General features: G+C 41.6%; 1 protein-coding gene and 1 pseudogene across 6 annotated transcripts in view; one reads left to right on the forward strand and one right to left on the reverse strand.

Annotated features, from left to right (window-relative positions):
* LOC150069015 (uncharacterized) overlaps positions 1–17,437 on the reverse strand; it is a 67,097-nt gene extending 49,660 nt beyond the window's left edge. For all 6 annotated transcript variants that reach the window (XR_016537277.1, XM_090343005.1, XM_090343015.1 and 3 more), the window contains exons 1-7: positions 17,013–17,437; positions 13,513–13,627; positions 13,194–13,367; positions 12,579–12,685; positions 9,705–9,842; positions 6,668–6,729; positions 1,700–1,733 (exon numbers count right to left, since the gene is read on the reverse strand). Coding sequence is in view for 5 of the 6 variants with exons in the window: in XM_090343005.1 (XP_090199131.1) it covers positions 1,700–1,733; positions 6,668–6,729; positions 9,705–9,842; positions 12,579–12,685; positions 13,194–13,367; positions 13,513–13,627; positions 17,013–17,257 (875 nt within the window). In the remaining variant the exon portion in view is untranslated. The remainder of the gene's footprint in view (positions 1–1,699; positions 1,734–6,667; positions 6,730–9,704; positions 9,843–12,578; positions 12,686–13,193; positions 13,368–13,512; positions 13,628–17,012) is intronic.
* On the forward strand, positions 11,089–11,449 carry LOC150069016 (small ribosomal subunit protein eS12 pseudogene; annotated as a pseudogene).
* Positions 17,438–24,809: the final 7,372 nt, after the last annotated feature.

Genomic DNA, 24,809 nt, shown 5'->3' on the forward strand with positions numbered 1-24,809 from the left:
TAATCTCAGATCTCAGCCTCTTGAGGAGCTAGGATTACAGGCCACCGACACCCAGCCCTACAGTTTGGGGGGTGGGGTTTCTTAACACATTTTACAGGATTCCCTTAGACTCCTACTTTTATTTTGTTTTTGTTTTGTTTTGCCTATCCTGGGGCTTGAACTCAGGGCCTGAGTACTGTTTACTGTCCTTGGGCAGAAAGCCCAAGGCTAGTGCTCTACCAAGTGGTAGAGCCACAGCACCACTTCCAGCTTTTTCTGTGCCTGTGGTACTGGGGATTCGAACCCAGGGCTTCATGCCTGCTAGGCACTCTACCAGTAGGCTACCCTCCCAGCCCTAGACTCCTACTTTTAATGTGACTTTTTAAGTAACGTTCAATATCCTATGTGACCAATTCCTGTATCAAATTTACCAAATTTGTTATAAAGTTTAGTATTCTGACCTTTTCTTTAAACCTCTTATTCCTACCCAATTCAGCATTTTTTTCCTTCTTAAGTTTCCCTTTCTCCTTCTTAGCCGTGCTCCCATCCTATACCATTGGACTCATTGGGTCTGTACTTACCCTTTTCCATTGGCAATACTAAAATCCACCATCAGTACCAAATGTGAAAGGCAATTTTCCTTAGAAATTAGGACCAAGAGATTAAATTTCACTTATGCCATTTCCTATATCCAAAACCATCACATTTTAATGCTAATCTTTGCATTTTATGTTCTCCATCAGAACAATCATTTGTCCAAGATGTTAATACAGGTTGAAATACTACAGATTGTTTTGATTACTTTTAATGATTCTTTTGATGATGAGATTCTTTATACTTTTGATTCTCTCTACAGAACTTAGCTGACAGAAATTAAATTATAGAAGAAGCAAGAAGGAAAGCAAAAATAGACTGTAAAAATTAAGGACACATTTTAGTGCTAGGAAAAGAAAACAAAGGCCATATAAAAAGGGGAAAACTGGCCAGGAGTTTGGCCTAGTGATGGAATGCTTGCCTAGCATGCACAAAGACCCGGGTTCGATTCCTCAGTACCACAAACATAGAAAAAAAAAAAGCTGGAAGTGGTGCTGTGGCTAAAGTGGTAGAGCTCTAGTCTTGAGAAAGCTCAAGGACAGTGCCCACGCCCTGAGTTCAAGCCCCAGGACTGGCAAAAATAAATAAATAAATAAATAAGTTCTGACTTAAAACTTTTGATAGTTAATAATAAGGTACTGGTTAACACTATAGTGGTACAAAATATGAGGACAAAATCTTGGAATATAGATGGGTTTCTCAGGAAACCTCTAAGTCTGAATTAACATGTAATTTAACTTGACTTTCTGAATTGATATGATATAAATCTGTATCCTGATCCCAGTATAATACAGGCCTCTGTTTAATGTACTCGAAAGAACAAATGAATGTATTGGGAAACCAGGCAGTATGGCAGTCAACTCATGAGCTGGCTATTTGTTAATTATATGGTTGATTCTATAATTAATTAACCAACCTCTCTGAATTGACAGTTGCATAATGAATAAAAACAGGTCCTAATAGCACAAATATTTTGCAAATATGTTGTAATGACTATAGGAAATAACAATAAATGTTGTGTATATAATATTGTGTCTAGCCTGTATGGAGCATTCAACAAATAGTAATTTATTATCTATGCATTTCATTATTCGTTATACATTTTTTTAAATCTATAAAATCCTACCTGGTTAAAGAGTTGTCTTCAGAGCTATCAGATGCTATTAAGAAAAAAAAAGATAAAATACATTTTAAATAGAGTTTTGTTGGTAGTGGTTTTGGGGCTTGAACTCAGGGCCTGGGCACTATCTCTGCCCTCTTTTCCTCAAGGCTAGTATTCTACCCCTTAGAGCCACAACACTACTTCTGGCTTTCAGTTGGTAAACCAGAGATGAGTCTCTTAAACTTTGAACCATGGTCCTCAGGTTGTAGCCTCCCAAGTAACATCATAGGCAGGAGCCACCAGCCCCCAGCTTAAATAGATATTTTAAGGATATAAAATGTCAAATTTATAACTGATATTTTGGTAGAAAACTTTGGGGCCTACACCTGAAGGATAATTTAGAGTTAATATCAATTAATATCTGATTCAATACTTCTGATAGGTTGTTAAACATTCAAAACTCTTCCACTTCTTTGCATTCATTGGATACAAAGATCAAAATTTGATCCCTAAAAGTGCTATGGTGTCAGAAAATGATGTCAGTAAATAATGTCAATCAAGATAACTCACCCCAGTTAGAATGGCAATTATCAAGAATCTGAGAAGAACAGATGCTGGCAGGGATGTGGCTAGAAGGGATAGCTACTACTCTGTTGGTTCCACACTGGAACCAGTGTGGTGATTCCTCAAAAGACATAGTCAGGTGCTGGTGGCTCACACCTGTAAACCTAGCTACTTAAGAGGCTGAGATCTGAATATCCAGGTTGAAAGCCAGTCTGGCATGAAAGTCCAAGAGGCTCTTATCTCCAAATAAGTGGCTCTGTGGCTCAAGTGGTAGAGCAATAGCTTGAGCTGAAGAACTTAGGGGTAGCACCCATGCCCAGAGTTCAAACCCCACAACCCAAACACACACAAAAAAGACTAAACATAGAGCTCCTCTATGACCCAGCAATCCCACTCCTATGCATTTACCCAACTGTCCACAAACAGTGACAAACCTACCAGCACAACCATGTTCATCACAGCATTATTTACCATAGCTAAGATATAGAACCAACCCAGATGCCCCTCAGTGGATGAATGTATCAAGACTATGTATTATACATACACAATGGAATTCTATGCAACTATAAGAAAGGATGACATTACTTTATTTGTGAGGAAATGAAAAGACTTGGAAAAAAATCATATTAAGTGAAGTAATCCAGTCCCAAAGTAACATAGGTTCCATAATTTCCCTCAATTGTAATCATTAGTATGTGTCTAGGATTTTCCTAGCAGAGGAGCATAATAGCTCAAATGCTATGTGCATATGGCCATATAAGATGAAGCTAAGCAAAATAAACTCCAGGATTGGGAAACAAGAGATTTATCCTTGTGGTTGTTGTTTTTAATGTACAATGTGAAGTTATTTCTTTACTCATTTTTTCCCTATTTTTGGTTTATTCTCCCCCCCCCCCCGCCCCGCTTATGGTTTTTCCCCTGTTGTTGTATCTGACGATGGTACCGGATATACATTTATTTGTTTATTTGAATCAGGGAAGAGAAAGGGAAAAACAATGATAAGACAAAGGACAAAGGGTGAACCAATGTAACACTGATATTCACGAGACAATATGTTAGAAATCATCTTTACAACTTAGAAGGGGGTGGGAAGAAGGAAAATGGGAGAAAAAAACATTGAAAGTGGTAACAATGTTCAAGAAGCAATGTAATCACTATCTTATGAATGTAACTGTAACCCCTCTATATATCACCCTCACAATAAAATAAAATTTTAAAAAAATAGTGTCAGGCCAGGCACAGTGGCTCACACCTGAAATTCTAGCTACTCAGGAGGCTGAGATCTGAGGATCTTGGTTCACAGCTAGCCCAGGCACTAAAGTCTGTAAGACTCTTATCTCTAATTAACCACTAGAAAACTGGAAGTGGCACTGTGGCTCCAGGGGTAGGGCAGTACCTTGAGCTGAAGAGCTCAGGGACAGAGCCCAGGCCACATGACCAACAACAACAAAATAGTATCAGTAACAGAAGATGTATCATAAACTGACAGTGTCAAGAAATAAACTTGGTCTTTCTAGAAAAAAAATGGTACTAGGAATAATTCTTTTTCTTTTTCTTTTCTTTTCTTTTTTTGCCATCCTGGGACTTGGACTAACACTGTCCTTGGGCTTTCCTCAAGGTTAATGCTCTACCACTTGAGCCACAGTGCAACTTCCAGTTGTTTTTTTTTAATTGTACTGTATAGAGGGGTCACAGTTACATTCACCAGACAGAGGGTACATCACTTCTCACACATTGACACCCCCTCTCATGTTTTTGTCCCCGTTTCCCTCCCCCCACCCAACTTCCAGGTTTTTTGTATATGTAGTACTGAGGAATGGAACCTGGGTCTTTGTGCATGCTAGGCAAGCACCCTACTACTAAGCCAAACTCCCACCCTCCCCACCCCCCCCAACAATTCTTTTTTTTTTTTTTGTGGGTCATGGGGTTTGAACTCTGGGTCTGGACGCTGTCCTTGAGCTCTTCAGCTCAAGGCTACCACCCTACCCCTTGTGCCACAGCTCCACTTCCTACTTTCTAGTTATTAATCAGAGATATGAGTCTCAGGTTCTTTAGTGCATGAGCTGGCTTTGAACTGTGATCCTCAGATCTCAGCCTCCTGAATAGCTAGGATTATAGGCATGAGCCATGGCACTGGGCCTGAACAATTCTTAAGAGAGTATTTTTGCCAACTGTTGTTTATGGCTCACACTTGTAATCCTTGCTATCAGAAGGCTGAGATCCTAGGTTCACAGTTCAAAGCCAACCTGGGCAGAAAAATTCATGAGACTTTTATCTCTAAGTAACTACCAAAGATCTGGAAATGGAGCTGTGTCTCCAAGTTGTAGAGTGCTTATCTGGAGCACATAAGCTCAAGGATAACACCCAGGCCCTGAGTTCAAGTCCCAAGATTGGCACGCATGTGTGTGTGTGCGCGCACACACACACCCACACACACACACACAGAATATTCTTATTTTTTTAGGGCATAATACAGATTTTCCAGGTATTTGCTGAATACTATTTGCCCTATTACAAGTATACTCAATCTACTGACACTGAAGTTTGTTGGATGATAAAATATGGATGCAAGGATCTGGCATAGTCTTTTCAGCTGCTGAATGACAAGAGCTCAAGAGCACTCAGTGTGATTGCTTATTCTCCCTAGTCTACTTCTGGGGAAGATACTAAATAAACTATCATTTCATTTCTTTCCTGTGGGACAAACAAAGAGCTGAATATAGTTATTATTTTGCCTCCCAAGGGAAAAATTCTTTGAGTCTATCACATCCTTCCAGAGATTAGGAAACTATAGCTAATAGTCACAGCCAGTGATATTGGGTAGTAGCCAGTTGCCAGGTAGAATTATCTATATTGATATACACGTGTGAGTGTGTGTGTATGTGTGTGCCAAATGAGACAGAAAACATTCATTCCTTTTTACCTCAGATAAAGTATGGCAAAAATTACTAAGAATTTCCCTGTTGGCTAAGGTGGTGGCTTAATGGCTGAGGACTTGCTTAGTATGTAGGATGCCATAATTTCAATCTTCAGCATCACAAATAGTAAAATTATTGCAAAATAATATAAAAATGAGAAAATAAGTTGGGTACTGATGGCTCACACTTATAATCCTGGCCACTCAGGAGGCTAGGATCTGAGGGTTATGGTTCAAATTCAGCCAGGGTAGAAAAAATAGTGAAACTATTTCCAATTAAGCACCAAAAAGCTGGAAGTGGAGCAGTAGCTCCGGTGAACTTGAGCTTGAACACAAGTCTTGGGCACTGTGCTATTCCACTGGAACTACAAGTCCACTTCCAGCTTTTGTGCTAGTTACTTTGGAGAGTCTCACAGACATTCATGCCTTGGCTGGCTTTAAACCATGCTCTTCAGTCTCAGCCTCCTGAGTAGCTGGTGCCTGACACACTCTTCCAGTTCCCCACATACCCTTTCTCTCTCTGCTATTACTGGGGTTTGAACTCAAAGGCTTTATGTGATCCAGGCAAGCCCTTTCCCACATGAACCACTCCACCAGCCTTTTTCTTATTTATACAAAGATATATGAGATTTCAAGGACCAAAATTAAATAGAGTATTTTTGTGTCTGTGTGTGTTTCATGGGGCTTGAACTCGGCCTGGGCGCTGTCCCTGCACTCTTCAGCTCAAAGCTACTGCCCTACCCTTGAGCCAAGCCCCACTTCCCATTTCCTAGAGGTTAATTGGAGATAAGAGTCTCAGGTTCTTTTGTGCCCTGGCTGGCTTTGAATCTTGATCTTCAGATCTCAGCCTCCTGAGTAGCTAGGATTACAGATGTGAGCCACTACTGCCCAGCTACAGTAATTCTTTTTTTTAACACAACACTGTTTCAGATTGTAAACTTCATGTCTTTACTAATTCTGAACACTATTGACAGAGGAATTAAGAAATATATAGGCCAGGCCTATATTTCTTTTTTTTTTTTTTTTTTTAAAGGGCTAGCGGCAGGATGTCATGATTTCGGCACAACTAGAAAGCAATTGGCCATCTGGTCAGAAGTTGACACCAGCCCATCTTAACTTTTTTTTTTTTTTTTTTTTTTTTTTGCCAGTCCTGGGCTTGAGCTCAGGGCCTGAGCACTGTCCTTGGACTTTCTCAAGGCTAGAGCTCTACCACTTGAGCCTCAGCACCACTTTCTATGTATGTGGTTCCAAGGAATCGAACCCGGGTCTTCATGCATGCTAGGCAAGCACTTTAACCACTAGGCCAAACTCCCGGCCCCAGGCCTATATTTCTGACCCTGAGCTAAAGAGCTCAGGGACAGTGCCCAGGCCCAGAGTTCAAGACCCATGACCCCCCCTCCCAAAAAAAGGAAATATATAAATACAAGTCATACTTGTACTTTTCAACCATTCTTGAATCTAATCTTTCTTACTATGACCTATTTTCTATGGACTATACGGAATGCTCCTACCTGTAATCGTCTCTTGTAAAGTGTTAAATTCATGGTCTTCATAGTTCAAAAGCGTGCTCCAGCTGTCACACAAAAATAAACCAAAATACCATTTTAATGTTGAAAAGAAAAAGGAGTCAAATTTATGAAATTTTTAAGAATGTTTCAGAGATATTATCAGAAATTTTTTCCAGTTTCCAAGTTGTAAGCTCTACAACGTTTCCTTAGATGTATAAAGTCGGAAAAAATAAAGGGAACATTCTATGTCGTATATGACAGCATAGCACACAAGCTAGACATGCTTGACATAGGGACATGCTTAACTTCTGCACAGCAGAAGTCTTAGCTCTATAACTAACAGCTGATTTTCCTCGGATAATTGTTTCCCTTGGGATCAAAGTCTTCTTCCAAAAACAAGGATTTTACTGTTCTAGTTCCTAAACTGCTATGCAGATTTAATAAGATAATGTAACAACATACAGAATAGTGTTTGTAAATAGTAAAGCAATGAAATAATGTTTCTTTTGATGTGCACACTCATATGCTGATACTGAGGCTTGAACTCGGGGCCTGAGTGCTCTTGCTTAGCTTTTTCACCAAGGCTGGCCACAAGCTCCATTTCCAGTTTCTTATTAATTGGGGAGTCTCATGAACTTTCCTATGCAGGCTGTGATCCTCATATCTCCACATCCTGATTGGCTAGGATTATAGGTGTGGGCCGCCAGGGCCAGCCAATTTGCTTCTTAATGCTGAACTGTTTTGGAACCTAAATATTATCCAATGTGTGTGTCTTTGGCAAGTATCAGGAAAATTTAAGACCGAGTTTTGGATATTAGCTCTTCTATCATTTGTGATGTCATTCTTTGCAATTCATAGCAAAAATCAGCTATTTAACAATTTATAACTAAATTTTCATTAATGTACAAACTCATTAAATTAGATAAAAGGATTGTTCAGTATTTAATCAATCACGCTAAGGGCACAATGTCAATTGACCCATCTAATAAATCTTTCGAGCAAATCGTTTATCTCCAACTTACTTGGAATTTACACACCAAAAAAAAATGTGATGCTATTTAGCTCTTATATCCAACCAATCTACTTCAGATCAGAGAATTCTGCTTAATGTTTGCTTGTGAAACTGTGAAAACCTGAGGCATAGACTCAAGTCTTTAGGGAGATTTTCATTACTATGGCAATGGTAAAAGCATCACTTGAGTGGTCAGTTGCAAAATGGCAAAATGTGGTAAAGTTGATGTAAGATTTTCTCTAACCTAAGGAAAGGTACTACACAGGGCACTCAAGAACCTTTGGGTCCAGAGTTAGTATTAAAGAAGATGGGAGGGGCCAGGAGTTTGGCCTAGTGGTAGCGTGCTTGCCTAGCATGCACGAAGACCCGGGTTCGATTCCTCGGTACCACATACGTAGAAAAAAGCTGGAAGTGGTGCTGAGGCTCAAGTGGTAGAGCTCTAGCCTTGAGAAATCCCAAGGACAGTGCTTAGGCCCTGAGCTCAAGCCCAGGACTGGCAAAAAAAATAAAGAAAGAAAGAAAGAAGATGGGGTTGGAGGTATGGCTCAGCCAAGGAGTGAAAGTGTCAGATACCAAGTTTGAGTCCTGGTCTCAGTTTGAAATGAACAAATGAAAACAAAGGGGTGGGGGGAAAGCCCTCTGGTCCCTTCCTCCAACAGGATTTGAATTTATCTGGCAATTTAGAATGACCTTGACTAGTATTTGCTAGCAGAAAAGATAAAGTCCTTGAAGATAACACGTCTGGAGAACTTCCAGGAACATGTACACTCCACGTAGGATTGTGAATATGAGAAAAGGTCATTTCACTAACACTGTCTAAAGCTGGGAGGTCCTGCTACCAAAGCAGATAGCTTAAAAGCCTAAGTACAAGTGACTTTAAAAATATTATAATATTGCCAGCACGGTGGCTCACGCCTATAATTCTAGCTACTCAGGAGGCTGAGATCTGAGGATCATGGTTCAAAGCCAGCCCAGGCAATCCAGAGCTGTGAGACTCATCTCCAATTAATCACTAGAAAACAGAAAATGAGGCTCTGGCTCAAGGGTACGGCAGTAGCTTTGAGCTGAAGAATTCAGAGACAGTGCCCAGGCCAGAGTTCAAACCCTATGACCCCCCCCTATATATATATAATATCTTTTAAGTGTGTGTTCTCATACTCAGCTATGTTAGTCAGCAAAGGCACCAAGGTAGTAAAGAGAATCACTCTGGACTCCAAAGTCCAACTCTAACAGTGGCACTAGAGAAATAGAATCAGCAGAATCGAAAGTGTAATTACATTCTCCCTCTTCCCCGCCTGCCCCCCCCCCCAACTGGTGAAACAAGACTAACATTCTTTTATTTGATGAACTCCATAGGTTCTTTCTCCAGGAGAAGGTAATGTCATTTTTTAGCTCAAGTAAACCTTTCAAGTCCCAAATAGCACATTACAAAACTCCAAGATGTGGGCTTGGAGCGTCGCCTAGTGGTAGAGTGCTTGACTAGCATGCACGAAGCCCTGGGTTTGATTCTTTGGTACTATATACACAGAAAAAGCTGGAAGTGATGCTGTGGCTCAAGTGGTAGAGCCTTAGCCTTGAGAAAGCCTAAGGACAGTGCCCAGGCCCTGAGTTCAAGCCCCAAGAATGACAAAAAAATCAAAGATGTGATATTCTAGATCCCAGGTAAAGGACCCCATGCTGGCCTTTCAAAGGACAAAGACCTGACTTCCTCAAACACTTGTAATCACAAGTAATCTCTCTCTCTCTCTCTCTCTCTCTCTCTCTCTCTCTCTCTCTCTCTCTCACACACACACACACACACACACACACACACACACACACACACACACACACGAGTTCTGGGTTGAAATATTCCACACCAATTGCTACTTCTAATTCTTCTGTCTTTTTACATTGTTACTGACTGATGAAGTATACTGACTTACTGTCTCACTGTCCTTCCAAAACTTCATTAACCAGGGAATTATCACCTAGTGCAATAGTTGTAAATGCTTGAAACCTCTACTCAACAGAAAAGTGAACACTTACATCCTGGAACGACTGGCAGCTGCATATTGTAATGCCGTCCATCCAAACCCATCTTGATGAGAAATCTCAATGCCTCGCTGAAGCAGCAGCACAATCATGTCTTTTGATTCGCATCTTACAGCATATATGAGAGCATTTCTAAAACAACACAGACAGTGTCACCCATAGCCACTTTTATGTTAAACAAATAAATGAATATATACTATAAATTTGATACCTTGCCTGTCTGTGCAGAATTGACAATTTAGTAACTAGTACAAGCTCTGATATTCACCTCTGGAAATTACCTCCGAGGCTCAAAGGAGAAATCAAATAGAGAACCTCTTGTTGCATTGAGATAGTATATCCAAGAATCTTTCACTTAATGTGGACTTTGATGGACAATGAATGTGTTGAAGTCATTTATCTAAGTAAAATGAATAATTCCTCAGTAATTCCCTAATCCAAAATAACACGTTGAATTTCAGATCAGCTGATGTTCACGTAAGTAAAATCTATTTGTGTGAATAGACTAATGGTAACAGTATAAATATGTATTTAAAATAATAAGGGTGGGCCGGGAGCATGGCCTAATTGTTGTGTGCTTGCCTAGCCTGCATGAAGCTCTTGGTTCAATTCCCCAGTACTACATACACAGAAAAAGCCAGAAGTGGCACTGTGGCTCAAGTGGCAGAACACTAGCCTTGAGCAAAAAGTATCCAAGGACAGTGCCCAGTCCCTGAGTTCAAGCCCCAGGACTGGAATAATAATAATAATAATAATGGTTGTGGTGGTAAGAATATAAATGGTAGTTTAATGACATTGATCAGAAGGTTGTGGGTAATGAATTAAATGCTATATAAATGAACTAAATGCTATATAAGTAATATTAAAAACTATTCTGTAGCTGGGAGCGTGGCCTAGAAGTAGAGTACTTTCCTAGCATGTGCAAAGCCCTGGGTTGATACTACATATTCAGAAAAAGTCAGAAGTGTCTCAAGTAGTAGAGTATTAGTCTTGAGAAAACCTAAGGACAGTGCCCAGGCTCTGATTTTTCCTAAGTCACACACTTGAAATATGGCAAAACTAGGATAAAGCAGTGAATTCAAAGCCTTTATCATGTACCTTCATTATTAGGGTTTTTTTTCCAGTTAAATCTGTTTTTCTTTCTCTCTCCAAAAAATAAAGGCACCAAACTAAATCAGGTAGAAGAAACAAGTCATTATAGCACCCACTTATGGCCATTAAAATTCACTTAGGAATAACCTAATAGCCATATTCTTCAATGGAATCACCTTAAGGCAGAATCAGCCAGCTCTTTCCCAATGGTTGCCAAGATGGGCAAGATTGGCTTTCCCCATCATCCACCGACTTGGAGGAGGAAGGCATTGCTTCTGGAGGTGTAATGGATATGTTAATGCTCTACTGCTTTGCAGGAGTGCTGAAGACGGCCCTCATTCACAAAGTCCTAGCATGTGAAATTCACAAAGCAGCCAAAGCCTTACACAAGCGCCACATGCATCTGATTGCATCCAGCTGCAATGAACCCAGGTTGGTGGAGGCCTTTGTGCTGGGCAACAAATCAAGCTTAACGCTGATGACAACAAAAAAACTAGAGGAGTGGGTAAGCCTTTGCAAAATGATTAAGATGGTGGAATAGGGGGACATAAAAATGGCCGTGTGCAGTTGTATCGTGGTTAAAGACTACATGCAATGAGTCTCTGGCCAAAGATGTCATCAAAGAGTACTTCAAATGCAAGAAATGAACAAATAAATTAAAAAGTTGACAACTGAAAAAAAGTCATCCAACACACTAGGATTTTCAACTCTTACTTAAGCTTAATAAACCAATTTTAAAAACAAAACAAATGATAAGGTAGAATAAAACCCTTTCGTTACTCTATGATCCTGTGACCCACAAAAATCACACCATAAATAACAAGCATGAGTTAATCTTTAAAGGAACAGGAACTCCATTATCTAGTTCTTTGTATTACTACAAATAATCACTTTTCTACATAATTATTTATTTATGTTAATGCTTTTAATTTTATTGTTTTTATTAAAGAATGTATTCACATTAATTTTTACATCATACTTCAAAAGACATGTTTAACAAACAAGTGTTCAACAAGGGAATCTCTATCTACAATCTAATTTTATTGTTTTTAAGTTATTCTGCAGAGGTATTACCATTTCAAAAGGCACATCATGAATATATTTCTTTTTTTTTTCTTTGCCAGTCATGGGGCTTGGACTTAGGGCCTGGGCACTGTCCGTGGGCTTTCTCAAGGCTAGCACTCTACCACTTGAGCCACAGCACTAGTTCCAGATTTTTTTGTGTATGTGGTACTAAGGAATTAAACCCAGTGTTTCACGCATGCTACGCAAGCACTCTACCACTAGGCCATGCTCCTGGCCCTAGTACATTTCTTTTTTTGGACCACCCCATCCTTTGCTTTGCCCAGTTTCCCCCTCCCATCCCTGTCCACTAGTTACACAGGTCATTTTCCTCATGATTTCCACATGATTGTTTGTGTTCAGGAATGAGCATAAGTTAATTTTCCATCAAGTAATTATTTGACTTGAGTGTTGTTATCACACTAGAACATCACTGAAGTTTGTTTTTTGTTTGTGTGTGTGTGTGTGTTTGTGTGTGCGCGCGCACGCACGCACGCACTCATCCTAGGGTTTAAACTCAGGAACCTGGATGGTGTCTCTGAGCTTTTGTGCTCAAAACTAGCACTCTACCATTTGAGCCACAGCTTTCAGTGACTAACAGGACCACGACTTTCTTGCCTGAGCTAGCTTCAAACCATGAGCCTCACATCTCAGCAGGATTACAGGCATGAGTCACTCGTAAACAGCTTAAAGTTGACATTTTTAAGGCCATACCTTCTAAATTCATCAAGTGCGTGTATATTTGCTCCCTTCCTTATTAAAAGGTCTGCCACATGCACTTTACTTTCCCTTAGAGCAAGTAAAAAAGGAGTGAGGTAATCCTGCAAAAAGACAAAAATCAAGTTACAATTCACACAACTCAACCAACTTGAAAATGTACTAAAAGACCGCGTAAATATAAACGTACAGAGTCAGTCGTGCTCCTCCTTGCACTGTGCCGCTTTCACACCACTGTTGCACCTTTTCTCTGACATTCCCTTCCCATCAAGTTTTGTCACAATAAGCCCATTACTATACAAAACTCGCTTCCACTATTAACTGGTTCCATGAGTCCTTGCCTCAATTGCATCATTTGGCAGGGTATTGTGAGTTTCTTGAGAGATCTGATCTTTATCCCAAAAGCTACAAATCCAAATATATAGTAGCAAAAAAAATTCATAGAGGAAAGGTTGAACTTTCTAAGGCTGCTTTTAAATAGCCATATATAAAGTGACATCCTCAACAATTACAATGTTTCAAATTATTTTTTATTCAGTGAATGGCTGAGCTTCTAGCCATGGTAAAACAGGTATGTCAAATATTTTGGAATCAAAGTTGAGCATTCTATACCTTAGTCTTTGCTTCAATGTTTGCATTGTACGCCAGCAGCTTGGTAACCATGGGACTGTTTCCATTGCAGACAGCGTAATGAAGAGCAGTGAAGCCACTGACATCTTTTATGTTTGAATCAGCGCCATGCTTTAGTAGAATGGTTGCACATTCCTCTTCCTGGCATTGTACAGCCTGAGGGTATTGTACCAAGAAATAGACTGTTGATGTGATGAGTTCAGGATAAACATTCCCCAAGTTTAACCCATTTGTGAGCTTAAAACGAGATGATTTTGCTTCTTCTAAGCATTTAAAGCAAATCCGTCTTACTCGGGTCTACCTTAATCAGCGCTGTGCTGCTGTCGCTGTCGCGGAGGTCCATCTTACAATCGCTGGCAATTAGAAAGGTCACCACGTTCATGTGGCCACAAGCACAGGCAAAATGCAGAGCAGTCCTGTGGAAATTAGAGGGATTTTTTTTTTTTTGCCAGTTCCGGTTTGAACTGAGCACTGAGCCTGAGCGCTGTCCTTGGGCTTTCTCAAGGCTACAGTTCTACCACTTAAGCCACAGAACCATTTCTGGCTTTTTTCTATGTATGTGGTACCAAGGAATCAAATCCAGGTCTTTGTGCATGCTAGGAAAGCACTTCCCCACTAGACCAAATTCCGGGCCCGTAGAGGGATTTTTATATTTTTTTTATTTTTTTTTTTATTTTTTTTTTGCCAGTCCTGGGATTGAGCTCAGGGCCTGAGCACTGTCCTTGGACTTTCTCAAGGCTAGAGCTCTACCACTTGAGCCTCAGCACCACTTCCGGCTTTTTTCTATGTATGTGGTACCGAGGAATCGAACCCGGGTCTTTGTGCATGCTAGGCAAACACTCTACCACTAGGCCAAACTCCTGGCCCCGGATTTTTTTTTTTTTAATGGAATCATGAAGTATTTTCACAACACAATTATTTATGCCAATGTGAACATTATACAAGCATATCATTCCATTGCTTTCTAATGAAATATTTGATTTCTTCTGAAGAAAATCGTAATATTGAAGAAAAACAGCCTATCAAACTGCATTATTATTATTATTTGTGGGTCATGGGGCTTGAACTTGGCCTGGGCACTGTCCTGAGCTCTTCAACTTGAGACTACTACCTTTCCCCTGGGCCTGAGCGTTGTCCCTGAGCTCTTCAGCTCAAGGCTACCACCCTACCCTTGAGCCAAGCCCCACTTTACATTTTCTAGAAGTTAATTGGAGCTAAGAATCTCAGGTTCTTTTGTACCCGGGCTGTCTTTGAACCTTGATCCTCAGATCTCAGCCTCCTGAGTAGCTAGGATTACAGGAATGAGCCATGGCATCTGGCTTAAGACTGCTTTGTTTTTATATATGAATGAAGCTGGGCATTGAACTCATGGCCTCCTGTATGCTAGGCAAGTATTCTGCCACTGAGCTATATAGCCAGCCCAGAAGAGGAACTGACTGAGTCAGAAGTAAGAAGGTAATGATAAACCCCAAATATTGGAAACCAAATAATAAACTTCTAAGTAGTAAAAATAAGAAGAGAAAGCTTCACACATTTTATCACATATTGTACATATTTTGGCTAAAGCTTCTATAGTCAACTTGATTTTTTGTCACTCGATGCAATGAAGCCTGTCTTCTCATGAAAACACTCATCTGTACTTCTTCAAAGATGATATATTTTTCCATCCTGTGAAATATTTATTTATAGGATATATTTTAATCGCTTCTGAGAAAAAACATATCCATCTCTCATTTGAGTATAATGTAATTGATGGACAGTGATATGGACATTTTTCAAATCAGATACAGTACCTGTCATTAAATTGTCTATTTTTTCTAAACCATGAGCAACTTAAACTTATGCAGCAATATAATTGCCAACACTCTTCATCCTCTCAGTTTTTATCTAAAATCAGCACTTAATTGTTTATTTAATTTAAACTCCTTTTACCCAGGACACTAAATATTGCTTTGTATATCCTTAAATGTTCTATAGATCTTTCAAAGATTACACAGTTTAGAGTTCAAGAACTGAAGGAATATTTACGGCTCAATGGTAGAGTATTCACCTAAAATAGATGCAGCTCTGGAATTGATTCCTGACATCAATGACTAAATAAAAAGAGTGCAGTCTTTTCCTTATTAATAGGAAAGACTTCTCATCAAAATGGAGATAGAGCCAGGTACAGGGCTCATACCTTTAATCCTAGCTATTCAAAAGGCCAAGATGTAAGGATCCTGGTTTGACTCTCACTCAGGCAGAAAAATCTAAGAAACTTTTTTTTTTCCCCCAATCCTGTGCTTGGGCTCAGGGCCTAAGCACTGTCCTTGCGTTTTCTCAAGACTAGAGCTCTACCACTTGAGCTATAGCACCACTTCTGGCTTTTTCTATGTATGTGGTACTGAGGAATTGAATCCCGGCCTTCATGCATGCTAGGCAAGCAATCGACCTCTAGGTCAAACTCTCTAAAAGAGAGGTTACCAAAAATTAATTACCAAAAAGCCAGACATGGAGCTATGGTCCAAGTGGTACAGTCCTAGCTTTTAGCAAAAAAGGAAAGGGACAGTGTCCGTGTCCTGAGTTCAAGCCCTAGGAATGACACAAACAACAGATAAATAAACAAACAAACAAAAAAACGGTGTGTGTTGCAAGGATATTGCATTTTTCCGATGATGAATATACCTTTAGCTAATCTGCTTTTAGGTTGGGGTTAGTGTTCAGTGTTGTAGTATGTGTTATTCTTCCACTAATAGGATCAGGGTGGGAGGGAGACCTAAAGAAGCTCAGGGACAGTGTCCAGGCCCTGAGTTCAAGCCCCAGCACTGGTAAAAAAGAAAAAAACTGTGAGGTGCCGGGAGTTTGGCCTAGTGGTAGAGTGCTTGCCTAGCATGCACGAGGACCGGGGTTCGATTCCTTGGTACCACATACTTAGAAAAAGCCAGAAGTGGTGCTGAGGCTCAAGTGGTAGAGCTTTAGCCTTGAGAAAAATCCAAGGACAGTGCTCAGGCTCTGAGCTTAAGCCCAGGACTGGCAAAAAAATAAAAAATAGTAAAAAAAAAAAAATTAAATAAAAAAAATGTGATGATAGTAGTATAGATTTTTCTGTTGTTTCCTGCTTTGATCTCTTTTGATCTCTGGTGAAGTGATTCCTATATAAATATCAGTGTTTATTTATTTTATTTTTTTTTTGCCAGTCCTGGGCTTGAGTTCAGGACCTGAGCACTGTCCTTGGGTTTTCTCAAGGCTAGAGCTCTACCACTTGAGCCTCAGCACCACTTCCAGCTTTTTGCTATGTATGTGGGGTACCGAGGAATGGAACCCGGGTCTTCATGCATTCTAGGCAAGCACTCTACCACTAGGCCAAACTCCTGGCCCCAATATCAGTGTTTATTATTAATTATTAACAATTAATTAGTAATTCTTGATTATCCATATATAATATTAGTATTTTGATACTGGGTCTGAAGAATTTTATGTGTAAAGTGGATACATTAGGGTTCATATTTCATTTGCTTTTCCATTATGGTTTAAAAAAAACATTAAAAGGCATACATTAAGCAAAACTGCTATTTGCACTTAACCGTGTTAGTTTGAAAGGGTTTTCAGTCATTAGAAGAGGGTGACTGTAAGAATGGGAAAATTAGGAAGTCTGTGATCCTGTGCTGCTGTTCAGTAAGGTGGTCTGGGTGCCAGGCCCGCACAGAGGTCCGCAGGTGTGTGCTGGGGAGCCAGGGTGGGAAGCCAGCCAGCCACCCTGCGTCCACTTCCTCCCACTGTCCCCCGCTCCCAGCTCATTCCCTCCTCAGCAGGCCCCATTACCTGTTCTTCCTGTCTCTGTTATCCACATGGATTTTGCCACTATCCAGGATAGACTTCACTTTCTCTACTTTGCCTGCGCTTGCAGCCTTGTGCAGCTTTGCCTTGGGTTTGTACTTGGCATAGAAATTTCGCCAATAGTGGCTGTCAATATTTTCATTCCCAGACTCCAGCGAGGTTCTCCTATTACCATCGCAGAAGCCCAAAGGTGTCCTCTCCCTAGTCCCGAAGCCCAGTATTCTCTTCATGGCGACGGGTCTGAGAGGTCCCTTCCTTCCCCCGAGGCCTTTCACTTCCCTCCAAACCCAACACTAGCATTTCTAAGTTAGCCAGCTTCATCTCACAGACCACCACCACATCCTCGCCGGGACGCTCCGTGCCATGGTTAATCTCAACGGCGGTTGGCGGAACATCCGTGGGCAAGCCGCGCCGATCGGCACGCGTGCACGAGCGGGTCTGGGTGCCCACGCAGAAGGGAAGGCGGCGGGGCGCCGGGATAGCGGGGGCCGGGACAGCGGGGGGCCGGGACAGCGTGGGCCCGGGACAGTGGGGGGAGGGGGAGGGCGGGGTCGGGACAGCCTGCAGCCCCAGCTCCTCAGGAGGTGGAGGTGAGAAGATCCTTGCTTGGCAGATTGCCAAAGGGGACAGGGAGGGAGAATTCACGAGACTCCATCTCCCACTGAAAGAAGGAAGATCAAGTGGAAGAACATCAGCCCGAAGCAAGCAAGCCAAGAAAGAGCGTGAGGGTCTGCGTTCAAGCCAAAATACCCCTCCACACACACAACTCACACACACACACACACACACACAGACAAAAGTGGATGCAGAAATAACGTTTGCCTTCTGTATCTTTGCCCTGACAACAAGAACGATTGACAAATGCAAAACAAAGCCTGTGATGTTCCAATCGTTAAAAAAATTAATTAATTGAATTAAATATGCCTTATGTATAAATGTCAAATAAAGAATATTTAACACTTGTCACATTTTATAGTTGGTCTGGTAGGTTCAGATGCTTGTAAAAGTGACCATGATAGATACAATACCAAGTTTATTTTTAATTCTTTACTGAGACAAAATTATAATTCAGGATTTTCTTTTTGCAGCTGTTCAGAAACACAAAGTGGTGGGACTACTGTGTATGTGTGATTGATAGTGGTGCTTTTTGCAAACTTCTTAGAGAAAGGGATTGTAAATGATGTGGCCATAAGACTTAAGGTAATTAAAGATCAATATTACATGATCTTCTGCTTATGCTTGTTTTAATTACTGATGCCAGAACTTACTTGTTGCTCCTCTCCTCTCCGGGGCAGCAACACGGGAACGGGGAGGGACACACAGGGCCAGCCTGTAGTCCCCCGGGAGCCGAGCGAGATGGTAAGTGTCGAAGACCCAGCCCTCCCCCAATCACCAGGGAAGAAAAAACCACGCTGAGTCAGAAGCAGTGTTAACCATGAAAGCGCATCAGATCTCTCTGCTCATCTCTCATTCTCTCTGATGCTCTCCGATGCTCTCCCCTTTATTGCGTCAGACAATTAGTTATATACTGTTAGGGTAGGAGAATGTGGGCACTGGGAAGCTAGCCAATAGGAAGAGGGCCTCTGTGCTACCACTAAGGGTCTGGGTGGGGCTTTCAGGTAGTGGGCAGGACAGGTGCAGGAAAGCGCACGAGACTTGAGCTGCTGCGAGACCCGCGAAACTGCGGGGGGTTCAATCGAGTCACGTACACAGAGATGCCTTAAGAGAGGTATGCAAAAGACCAAATGCCTGGACAAAGCCCTTTAATTGCAGCTGAGCCAGAATCAGGCTTCAGGGATGGAGGCTAGGCCCCAACACTTACTGTTAAGAGCTACAGTAACCTCTAAATGTCACTGCAGCAGTGTTTCAACCTGACTAGATTGACTGACCTTGGGTCTTACAGATCAACCAGAACTAGGGTATCACTTAAATTGTAGAGTGAGTTTCTTTGGCCAGACCTATACTAAATAATCTTCTGATGTGTAACGGCGAATTACCTGTAAATTACTTTATGCACCAAGTATGACTTAGACATTTAGAGTAAGCCTTGAAAATGTAATGCAGAATAGCAAGTCAAAAATAAAATAAAATGTCTAAGTCGGACTGATGCACATGGAGAGTCATCCAACAGTGCAGGACAGGGGACTGGACGTGGCCGCCCGGGCTTGGGGAGCAAGCCGAGCCGGGCTGCCCAAGAGGGCGGGCGCCAGGGCGCAGGGAGAGGGCCGGGCGTGCAGAACAAGGCCTCGGCCAGCAAAGGGCTTGGGGCCTGCGCTGCCCGATGGGGGCAGTGGACTGGGTCGCCGCCTGTGTCCCTCCTCCCCTCAATCCTCCCCTCCCACCCCACCGTGGAAGACTCAACGCCTAAGAGGCCACAGGCGCGCACCGCCGAGTGGGTCCAGCTTGCCGGTGGGCCTGGCTGCTTCTCCAGCTCGCACTGTGGAGATCAGGGACAGGGGACCGCTCCTCGCCCGGCTGAGCTGCCGGCCGGAGGCAGTGGCCAAGCTCCATCCAGGAGGACCTGCAACCAGAGGTTTCTCTAAGAACCGTGACCACCTAGAAATACCTGCAGGGGGGCCGGGAGTTTGGCCTAGTGGTTAAAGTGCTTGCCTAGCATGCATGAAGACCCGGGTTCGATTCCTCGGTACCACATACGTAGAAAAAAGCCAGAAGTGGTGCTGAGGCTCAAGTGGTAGAGCTCTAGCCTTGAGAAAGTCTAAGGACATTGCTCAGGCCCTGAGCTCAAGCCCAGGACTGGCAAAAAAAAAAAAAAAAGAAAAGAAATACCTGCAGGGCCCCTAATCCTAGCTACTCAGGAGGCTGAGTTCTGAGGATCGCGGTTCAAAGCAGCCCGGACACTAAAGGCCCAGAGACTTATCTCCACTTAACCACCAGAAAACCGTAAGTGGCTGCACGTGGTAGAATGCTAGCTTTGAGCTGAAGAGCGCAGGGACAGCGCCCAGGCTCTGAGTTCAAACCCCACGACAGACAAAATATTAATATTGATAATAAAGCACACTGACCTCCAGGCCTGAGATCTCAAGACGTCATCGTGATAGGGAGGTGCTTTGGAAACAGAACTACCATGGCCAGTGTCTCCTGGAAATGATTCACACGGCTTCCAATGACACGGAGTTAGGAAGATGTGTCCACAGGTTCAAAAATAGGCGTCAAAACCAGTCTTGTGAGATACAGCAGTTTTTCCTCTGACAATTGGAACTAGAGCAAGAAGGGTGCATTAGAGATCCCCATTACTAGCCAATGACAGTGGCTCACTTCTGTAATTCTAGTTTCTCCAGAGGCTGAGATTAGAAGAATAGCAGTTCAAGGTTATCCTGGTCAGAAGAGTTAGACTCCCTGCTTGGTACCCATCATCACCTGGGAGGCTGAAATCAGAAGAATCACAGAGAAGACCAGCCAGAAAAGCCCACAAGGCTTCATCTCAAAGGAGGGAAGCTGGATGAGGTAGTGTGTGCCTGTCATCTTACCAATGACAAAAAGCCACAAAGAGGAAGACTGATGTCCAGGGCCCACCTAGCAGGAAGTGAACCCCTCTCTCAAAACAATACGGTTTACACATTTAATTTTACTCAAGATAGTGATTCAAAGCCAGCTTCATCAGAAAACTTCATGAGATTCTCATCTCCAATTAACCAGCAAAAAGCCAAAAACAAACAAGCAAATCCTCTTAAAGTTTAAAAGCTAAACACTGGAGAGGTTTTGGTAACAGAATGGACAGTTTTGTTGCTTTCATAATCATAATTGGTGTTAAATATAGGAAGACTATGACTACTTTGGTAAATCCGAACATTCTAAACATCAAAAAAAAGGAAATGGAGGGCCAGAAAGGGTAGCCTAATGGTAGAGTGCTCACATAGCATGCATGAAGCCCTGGGTTCGATTCCTTGGTACCACATACACAGAAAAAGCCAGAAGTGTCTCTGTGACTGATGTGGCAGAGCCGTAGCCTTGAGTAAAAATTGTTCAAGGACAGTGCGCAGGCCCTGAGGTCAAGCCCCAGAACTGGCAAAAAAAAAAAAAAAAAGCAAATGGAAGCTGGGCATTGGTGGCTCATGCCTGTAATCCTAGCAACTCAGGAGGCTGAGATCCTTAGATTACAGTTCAAAGCCAGCCCAGGCACAAAAGTCAGGAGACTCTTATTAACTACCAAAAAACTGGAAGTGGTACTGTGGCTCAATGGTAGAGTACTAGCCTGTGTGCAAAGGCTGAGGGACAGTACCCAGCCCCTGAGTTCAAGCCCCATGATAAACAGAAAAAAATATATATATGAATGAAAAAGCCCAAGGACAATGCTCAGGCCCTGAGTTCAAGCCCTTGGAGTGGCAAAAAGGTTTTATTAATTTTTAAAAAAGAAAATGAAGTGTAGATTAATTTTTTTTGGTCAGTCGTGGGACTTGAACTCTGGGCCTGGGCATTGGCCCTGAGCTCTTCAGCTCAAGGCTGAAGCCATACCCCTGGAGCCACAGCACTACTTCCAGTTTTCAGGTAGTTAACTGGATAGTCTCACGGACTTCAGTGCCCAAGCTGGCTTAGAACCGCGATCCTCAAATCTCAACCTCCTGACTAGCTAGGATTACAAGCATGAGCCGCACGTCTGGCTTAGTTCAAATTTTATGTTTCAAACAAGAGTTTCCTTTAACAAATGTTAGGGCTTTGCACCTTTCCTGTGAGTTTCTTAAGATCCTATATAGAAACTGTTCTCATTAAACACCAACAATTAAGGCCATTCTCTGATATTAGCTACAAATTCAGTTTTATATTACATTTTAACAATTTAAAAAATCTAAAATGTTTCTTCGTTTCAAAAGATATTGGCCTAGAAGACATTAGATTCAGGTTACAAAACCAAAAATATGAACATTTTAACATTAAAAAGTAATAATAATAAGTAAAATTGTGACCAGATGATGCAATACATGAGCAGAGGTTTGCTGCCCTCTTCTGGAAGCTGACATAGTTCTGGATCAAAGCGGTTGTATGCAGAACTCTCTTTGGACCCTTCCTTTTTTCCTTCCTTCTTTGGTGGGTACTCTTTCATTTGCACCATGCATCCAGTCCTTTTTTGTTTTTCGTATTTTTTGGAAGGGTCTCCCATTTTTTGCACAGGATCCAGCCTTACACCATGAGCTTCCTGTGCCCACTTTCCCAGCAGCTGGTATTACAGACATGAGCAATCACATCCAGATTTGGTTTGCTTCAATCTTAAAGTGACTTAAAATTTACATCAAAGTTGAACTCTGTACCTGGGTGTTGTGCTCTTCAGCTCAAGGCTACACCCTACCCCTGGGCCTGAGCACTGTCCCTGAGCTCTTTAGCTCAGGGCTACTGCCCTACCCTTGAACCAAGCCCCACTTCCCATTTTCTACAGGATAAATGGAGATAAAAATCTGAGGTTCTTTTGTGCCTGGTCTGGCTTTGAACCTTGATCCTCAGATCTCAGCCTCCTGATTAGCTAGGATTATAGGCATGAGCCATCATACCTGACTCCTAAATTTTAATTCTTAAGCTAATTCTATGTTCTTTCAAGAAGTGAAATGTTTTATTAAATTTAGCATGTTGAAAGTAGACTTTAATTTCCTTGTTTTTCATGGACTGTGAAGAATAATAATTTTCTGGACTAGTTCTGCTTTTTTATATTAGCCCATTAGAAAAGTGCCTTAAAAATACTTTACAATTAGGCCAGGAGTGTGGCCTAGTGGTAGAGTGTGTGCCTAGCATACACAAAGCCGGGGTTTGATTCCTTGGTACTACATACATGTAAAAAGCCAGAAGTGGTATTGTGATTCAAGTGGTAGATCACTAGCCTTGAAAAAACCCAAGGACAGTGCCCAGGCCCTGAGTTCAAGCCCCAGGACTGCCAAAAAAAAAAAGACTTTATAATTGACACAGCACCGTCTACAGGTAGAAAATATTCCATTTTTTACACAATCAGAGGTAAAGGCTATAAATAGTAGAAAGTCAATGCAATACAGGTAAAATTCATAGCTTAAATTGAAAACTTTAAGTCACAAGTTGAAAGTAAACACAAAACTCAGTGGTTCATATCAAAGAGCTATTTTTTTTTCAGTAGATAAAAATTCTCACTTGATTTGAGCTTAAATAGAGTAGACAAAAGGAAAATACTGTGATAAGCCAGAGCCCTTATTATTTTCTACTCTACAGGGGCAAGACATTTAAAACAATCCATTTATATATTTCACCAAATAGTCACAGCAGAAAAACAAATTCTTCAATGATAAACAAACCAAAATCAGCAGAGATCAAAATGTAAAGCCTTTTTTGCCAGGAATAAGCTGTTTATGAGTTGGACACAATTTTACCTGGCTCTTTAAGGAAAATACATTGGGCATTTTGGTAGAAAACTCTAAAACCACTCAAAAATTATTCCAGACAAATACTGGTGGCTAACACCTGTAATCCTAGCTTCTTACCAAGATGAATGAGATCTGAAGAGTGTTCAAAGCCAGCCTAGACAGAAAAGGCCATCAGACACTTATTTCCAAATAACCAACAAAAAACTGGACGTGGAAGTGTAGCTCAAGTGGTAGAATGCCAGCCTTGAGCTAAACAAAGTAATGGAGCTTGAGGCTCTGAGTTCCAACCCCAGTACCAACATCAAGAAAAAAAAATAAACAAAAGCTGAGCGTGGTAGCTCTTGCCTATAATCCTAGCTACTCAGGAGGCTGAGATCTGAGAATCAAGGTTCAAAGCCAACTGAGGCACAAAAAGACCTGAGACTCTTATCTCCAATTAACCTCTAGAAAATAGGAAGTGGGGCTTGGCTCTTCAGCCTTAAGCTGAAGACCTCAGGGACAATGCCCAGGCCAAGTTAAAGCCCCTTGACCCATGAAAACAAAAACAGTGAAACTATTGTCCTGTACTATCCAGAAGGAGCCAATGTAATCACAACTGCTCCTATAAGTGAAAAGGGGAAACAGAAGAGATGAGATGGCAATGTGACAAATATAGGAAAGGGAATCAAAATGCAGGCAGTCTTTAAAAGCTCAAAAAAGGAAGGCAGTAGATTCTTGCCAGAGCCTCCAAAAGGAAATAGCCCTCCCAGTACTTGGAATTTCAGCCCACAGGGACCCACGCTGGCCTACAAAACTGTAAAATAATAAATTTTAGTTATTGAAGCCATTAAGTTCATTAGTTTATGATTTGTCACAGCAGCAACAAATAACAAAAGAGATTAAAGAAAAGTCTGTGAGACTCTTATCTCCAATTAAACACCAAAAAGCCAGAGTGGAGCTGTGGCTCAAGTGGTAAAGTGATAGCCTTTGAGCAAAACAACTCAGAGTTAGTGACCAGGTCCCCTGTTCAAGCCCCAGTGCCAACACACACACACACACACACACACACACACACACACGATAGAAGTCATTCCAAATATAAATATCGTAAGAGAAATAATAGAGATTTTTTTTTTTTAATGGCTGGGAATTTTCCAAACTTACAGAGATAACTGTTCAAAGAGAACACAATCAGGTCTGATTGAGGCCAGTATGATCGATCTATGCACACTACAGTAAAGTTTCCAGGACTAAAGAGAACCTCAAGCATAGGCAAGAACAAGAAAACCAGCACACTCCTTTCAGGAAGTTTACAAAGGTCAGTGGTCAAGTGTTGGGAGCCAGAGTGGAATCAAACTGTACTTTGATTTGCATCAGATAATTGCTTGATTGTCTTATTGTTTTTTGGCCTTCTCCTGTTCAATTGATCTGAGATTTACCATATGAATGTAACCCCCAACAGTTCCCC

This window comes from Megascapheus bottae, chromosome 1 (assembly GCF_031878675.1).
Source record: "Megascapheus bottae isolate mThoBot1 chromosome 1, mThoBot2.hap1, whole genome shotgun sequence".
Classification (NCBI taxonomy): domain Eukaryota; kingdom Metazoa; phylum Chordata; class Mammalia; order Rodentia; family Geomyidae; genus Megascapheus; species Megascapheus bottae.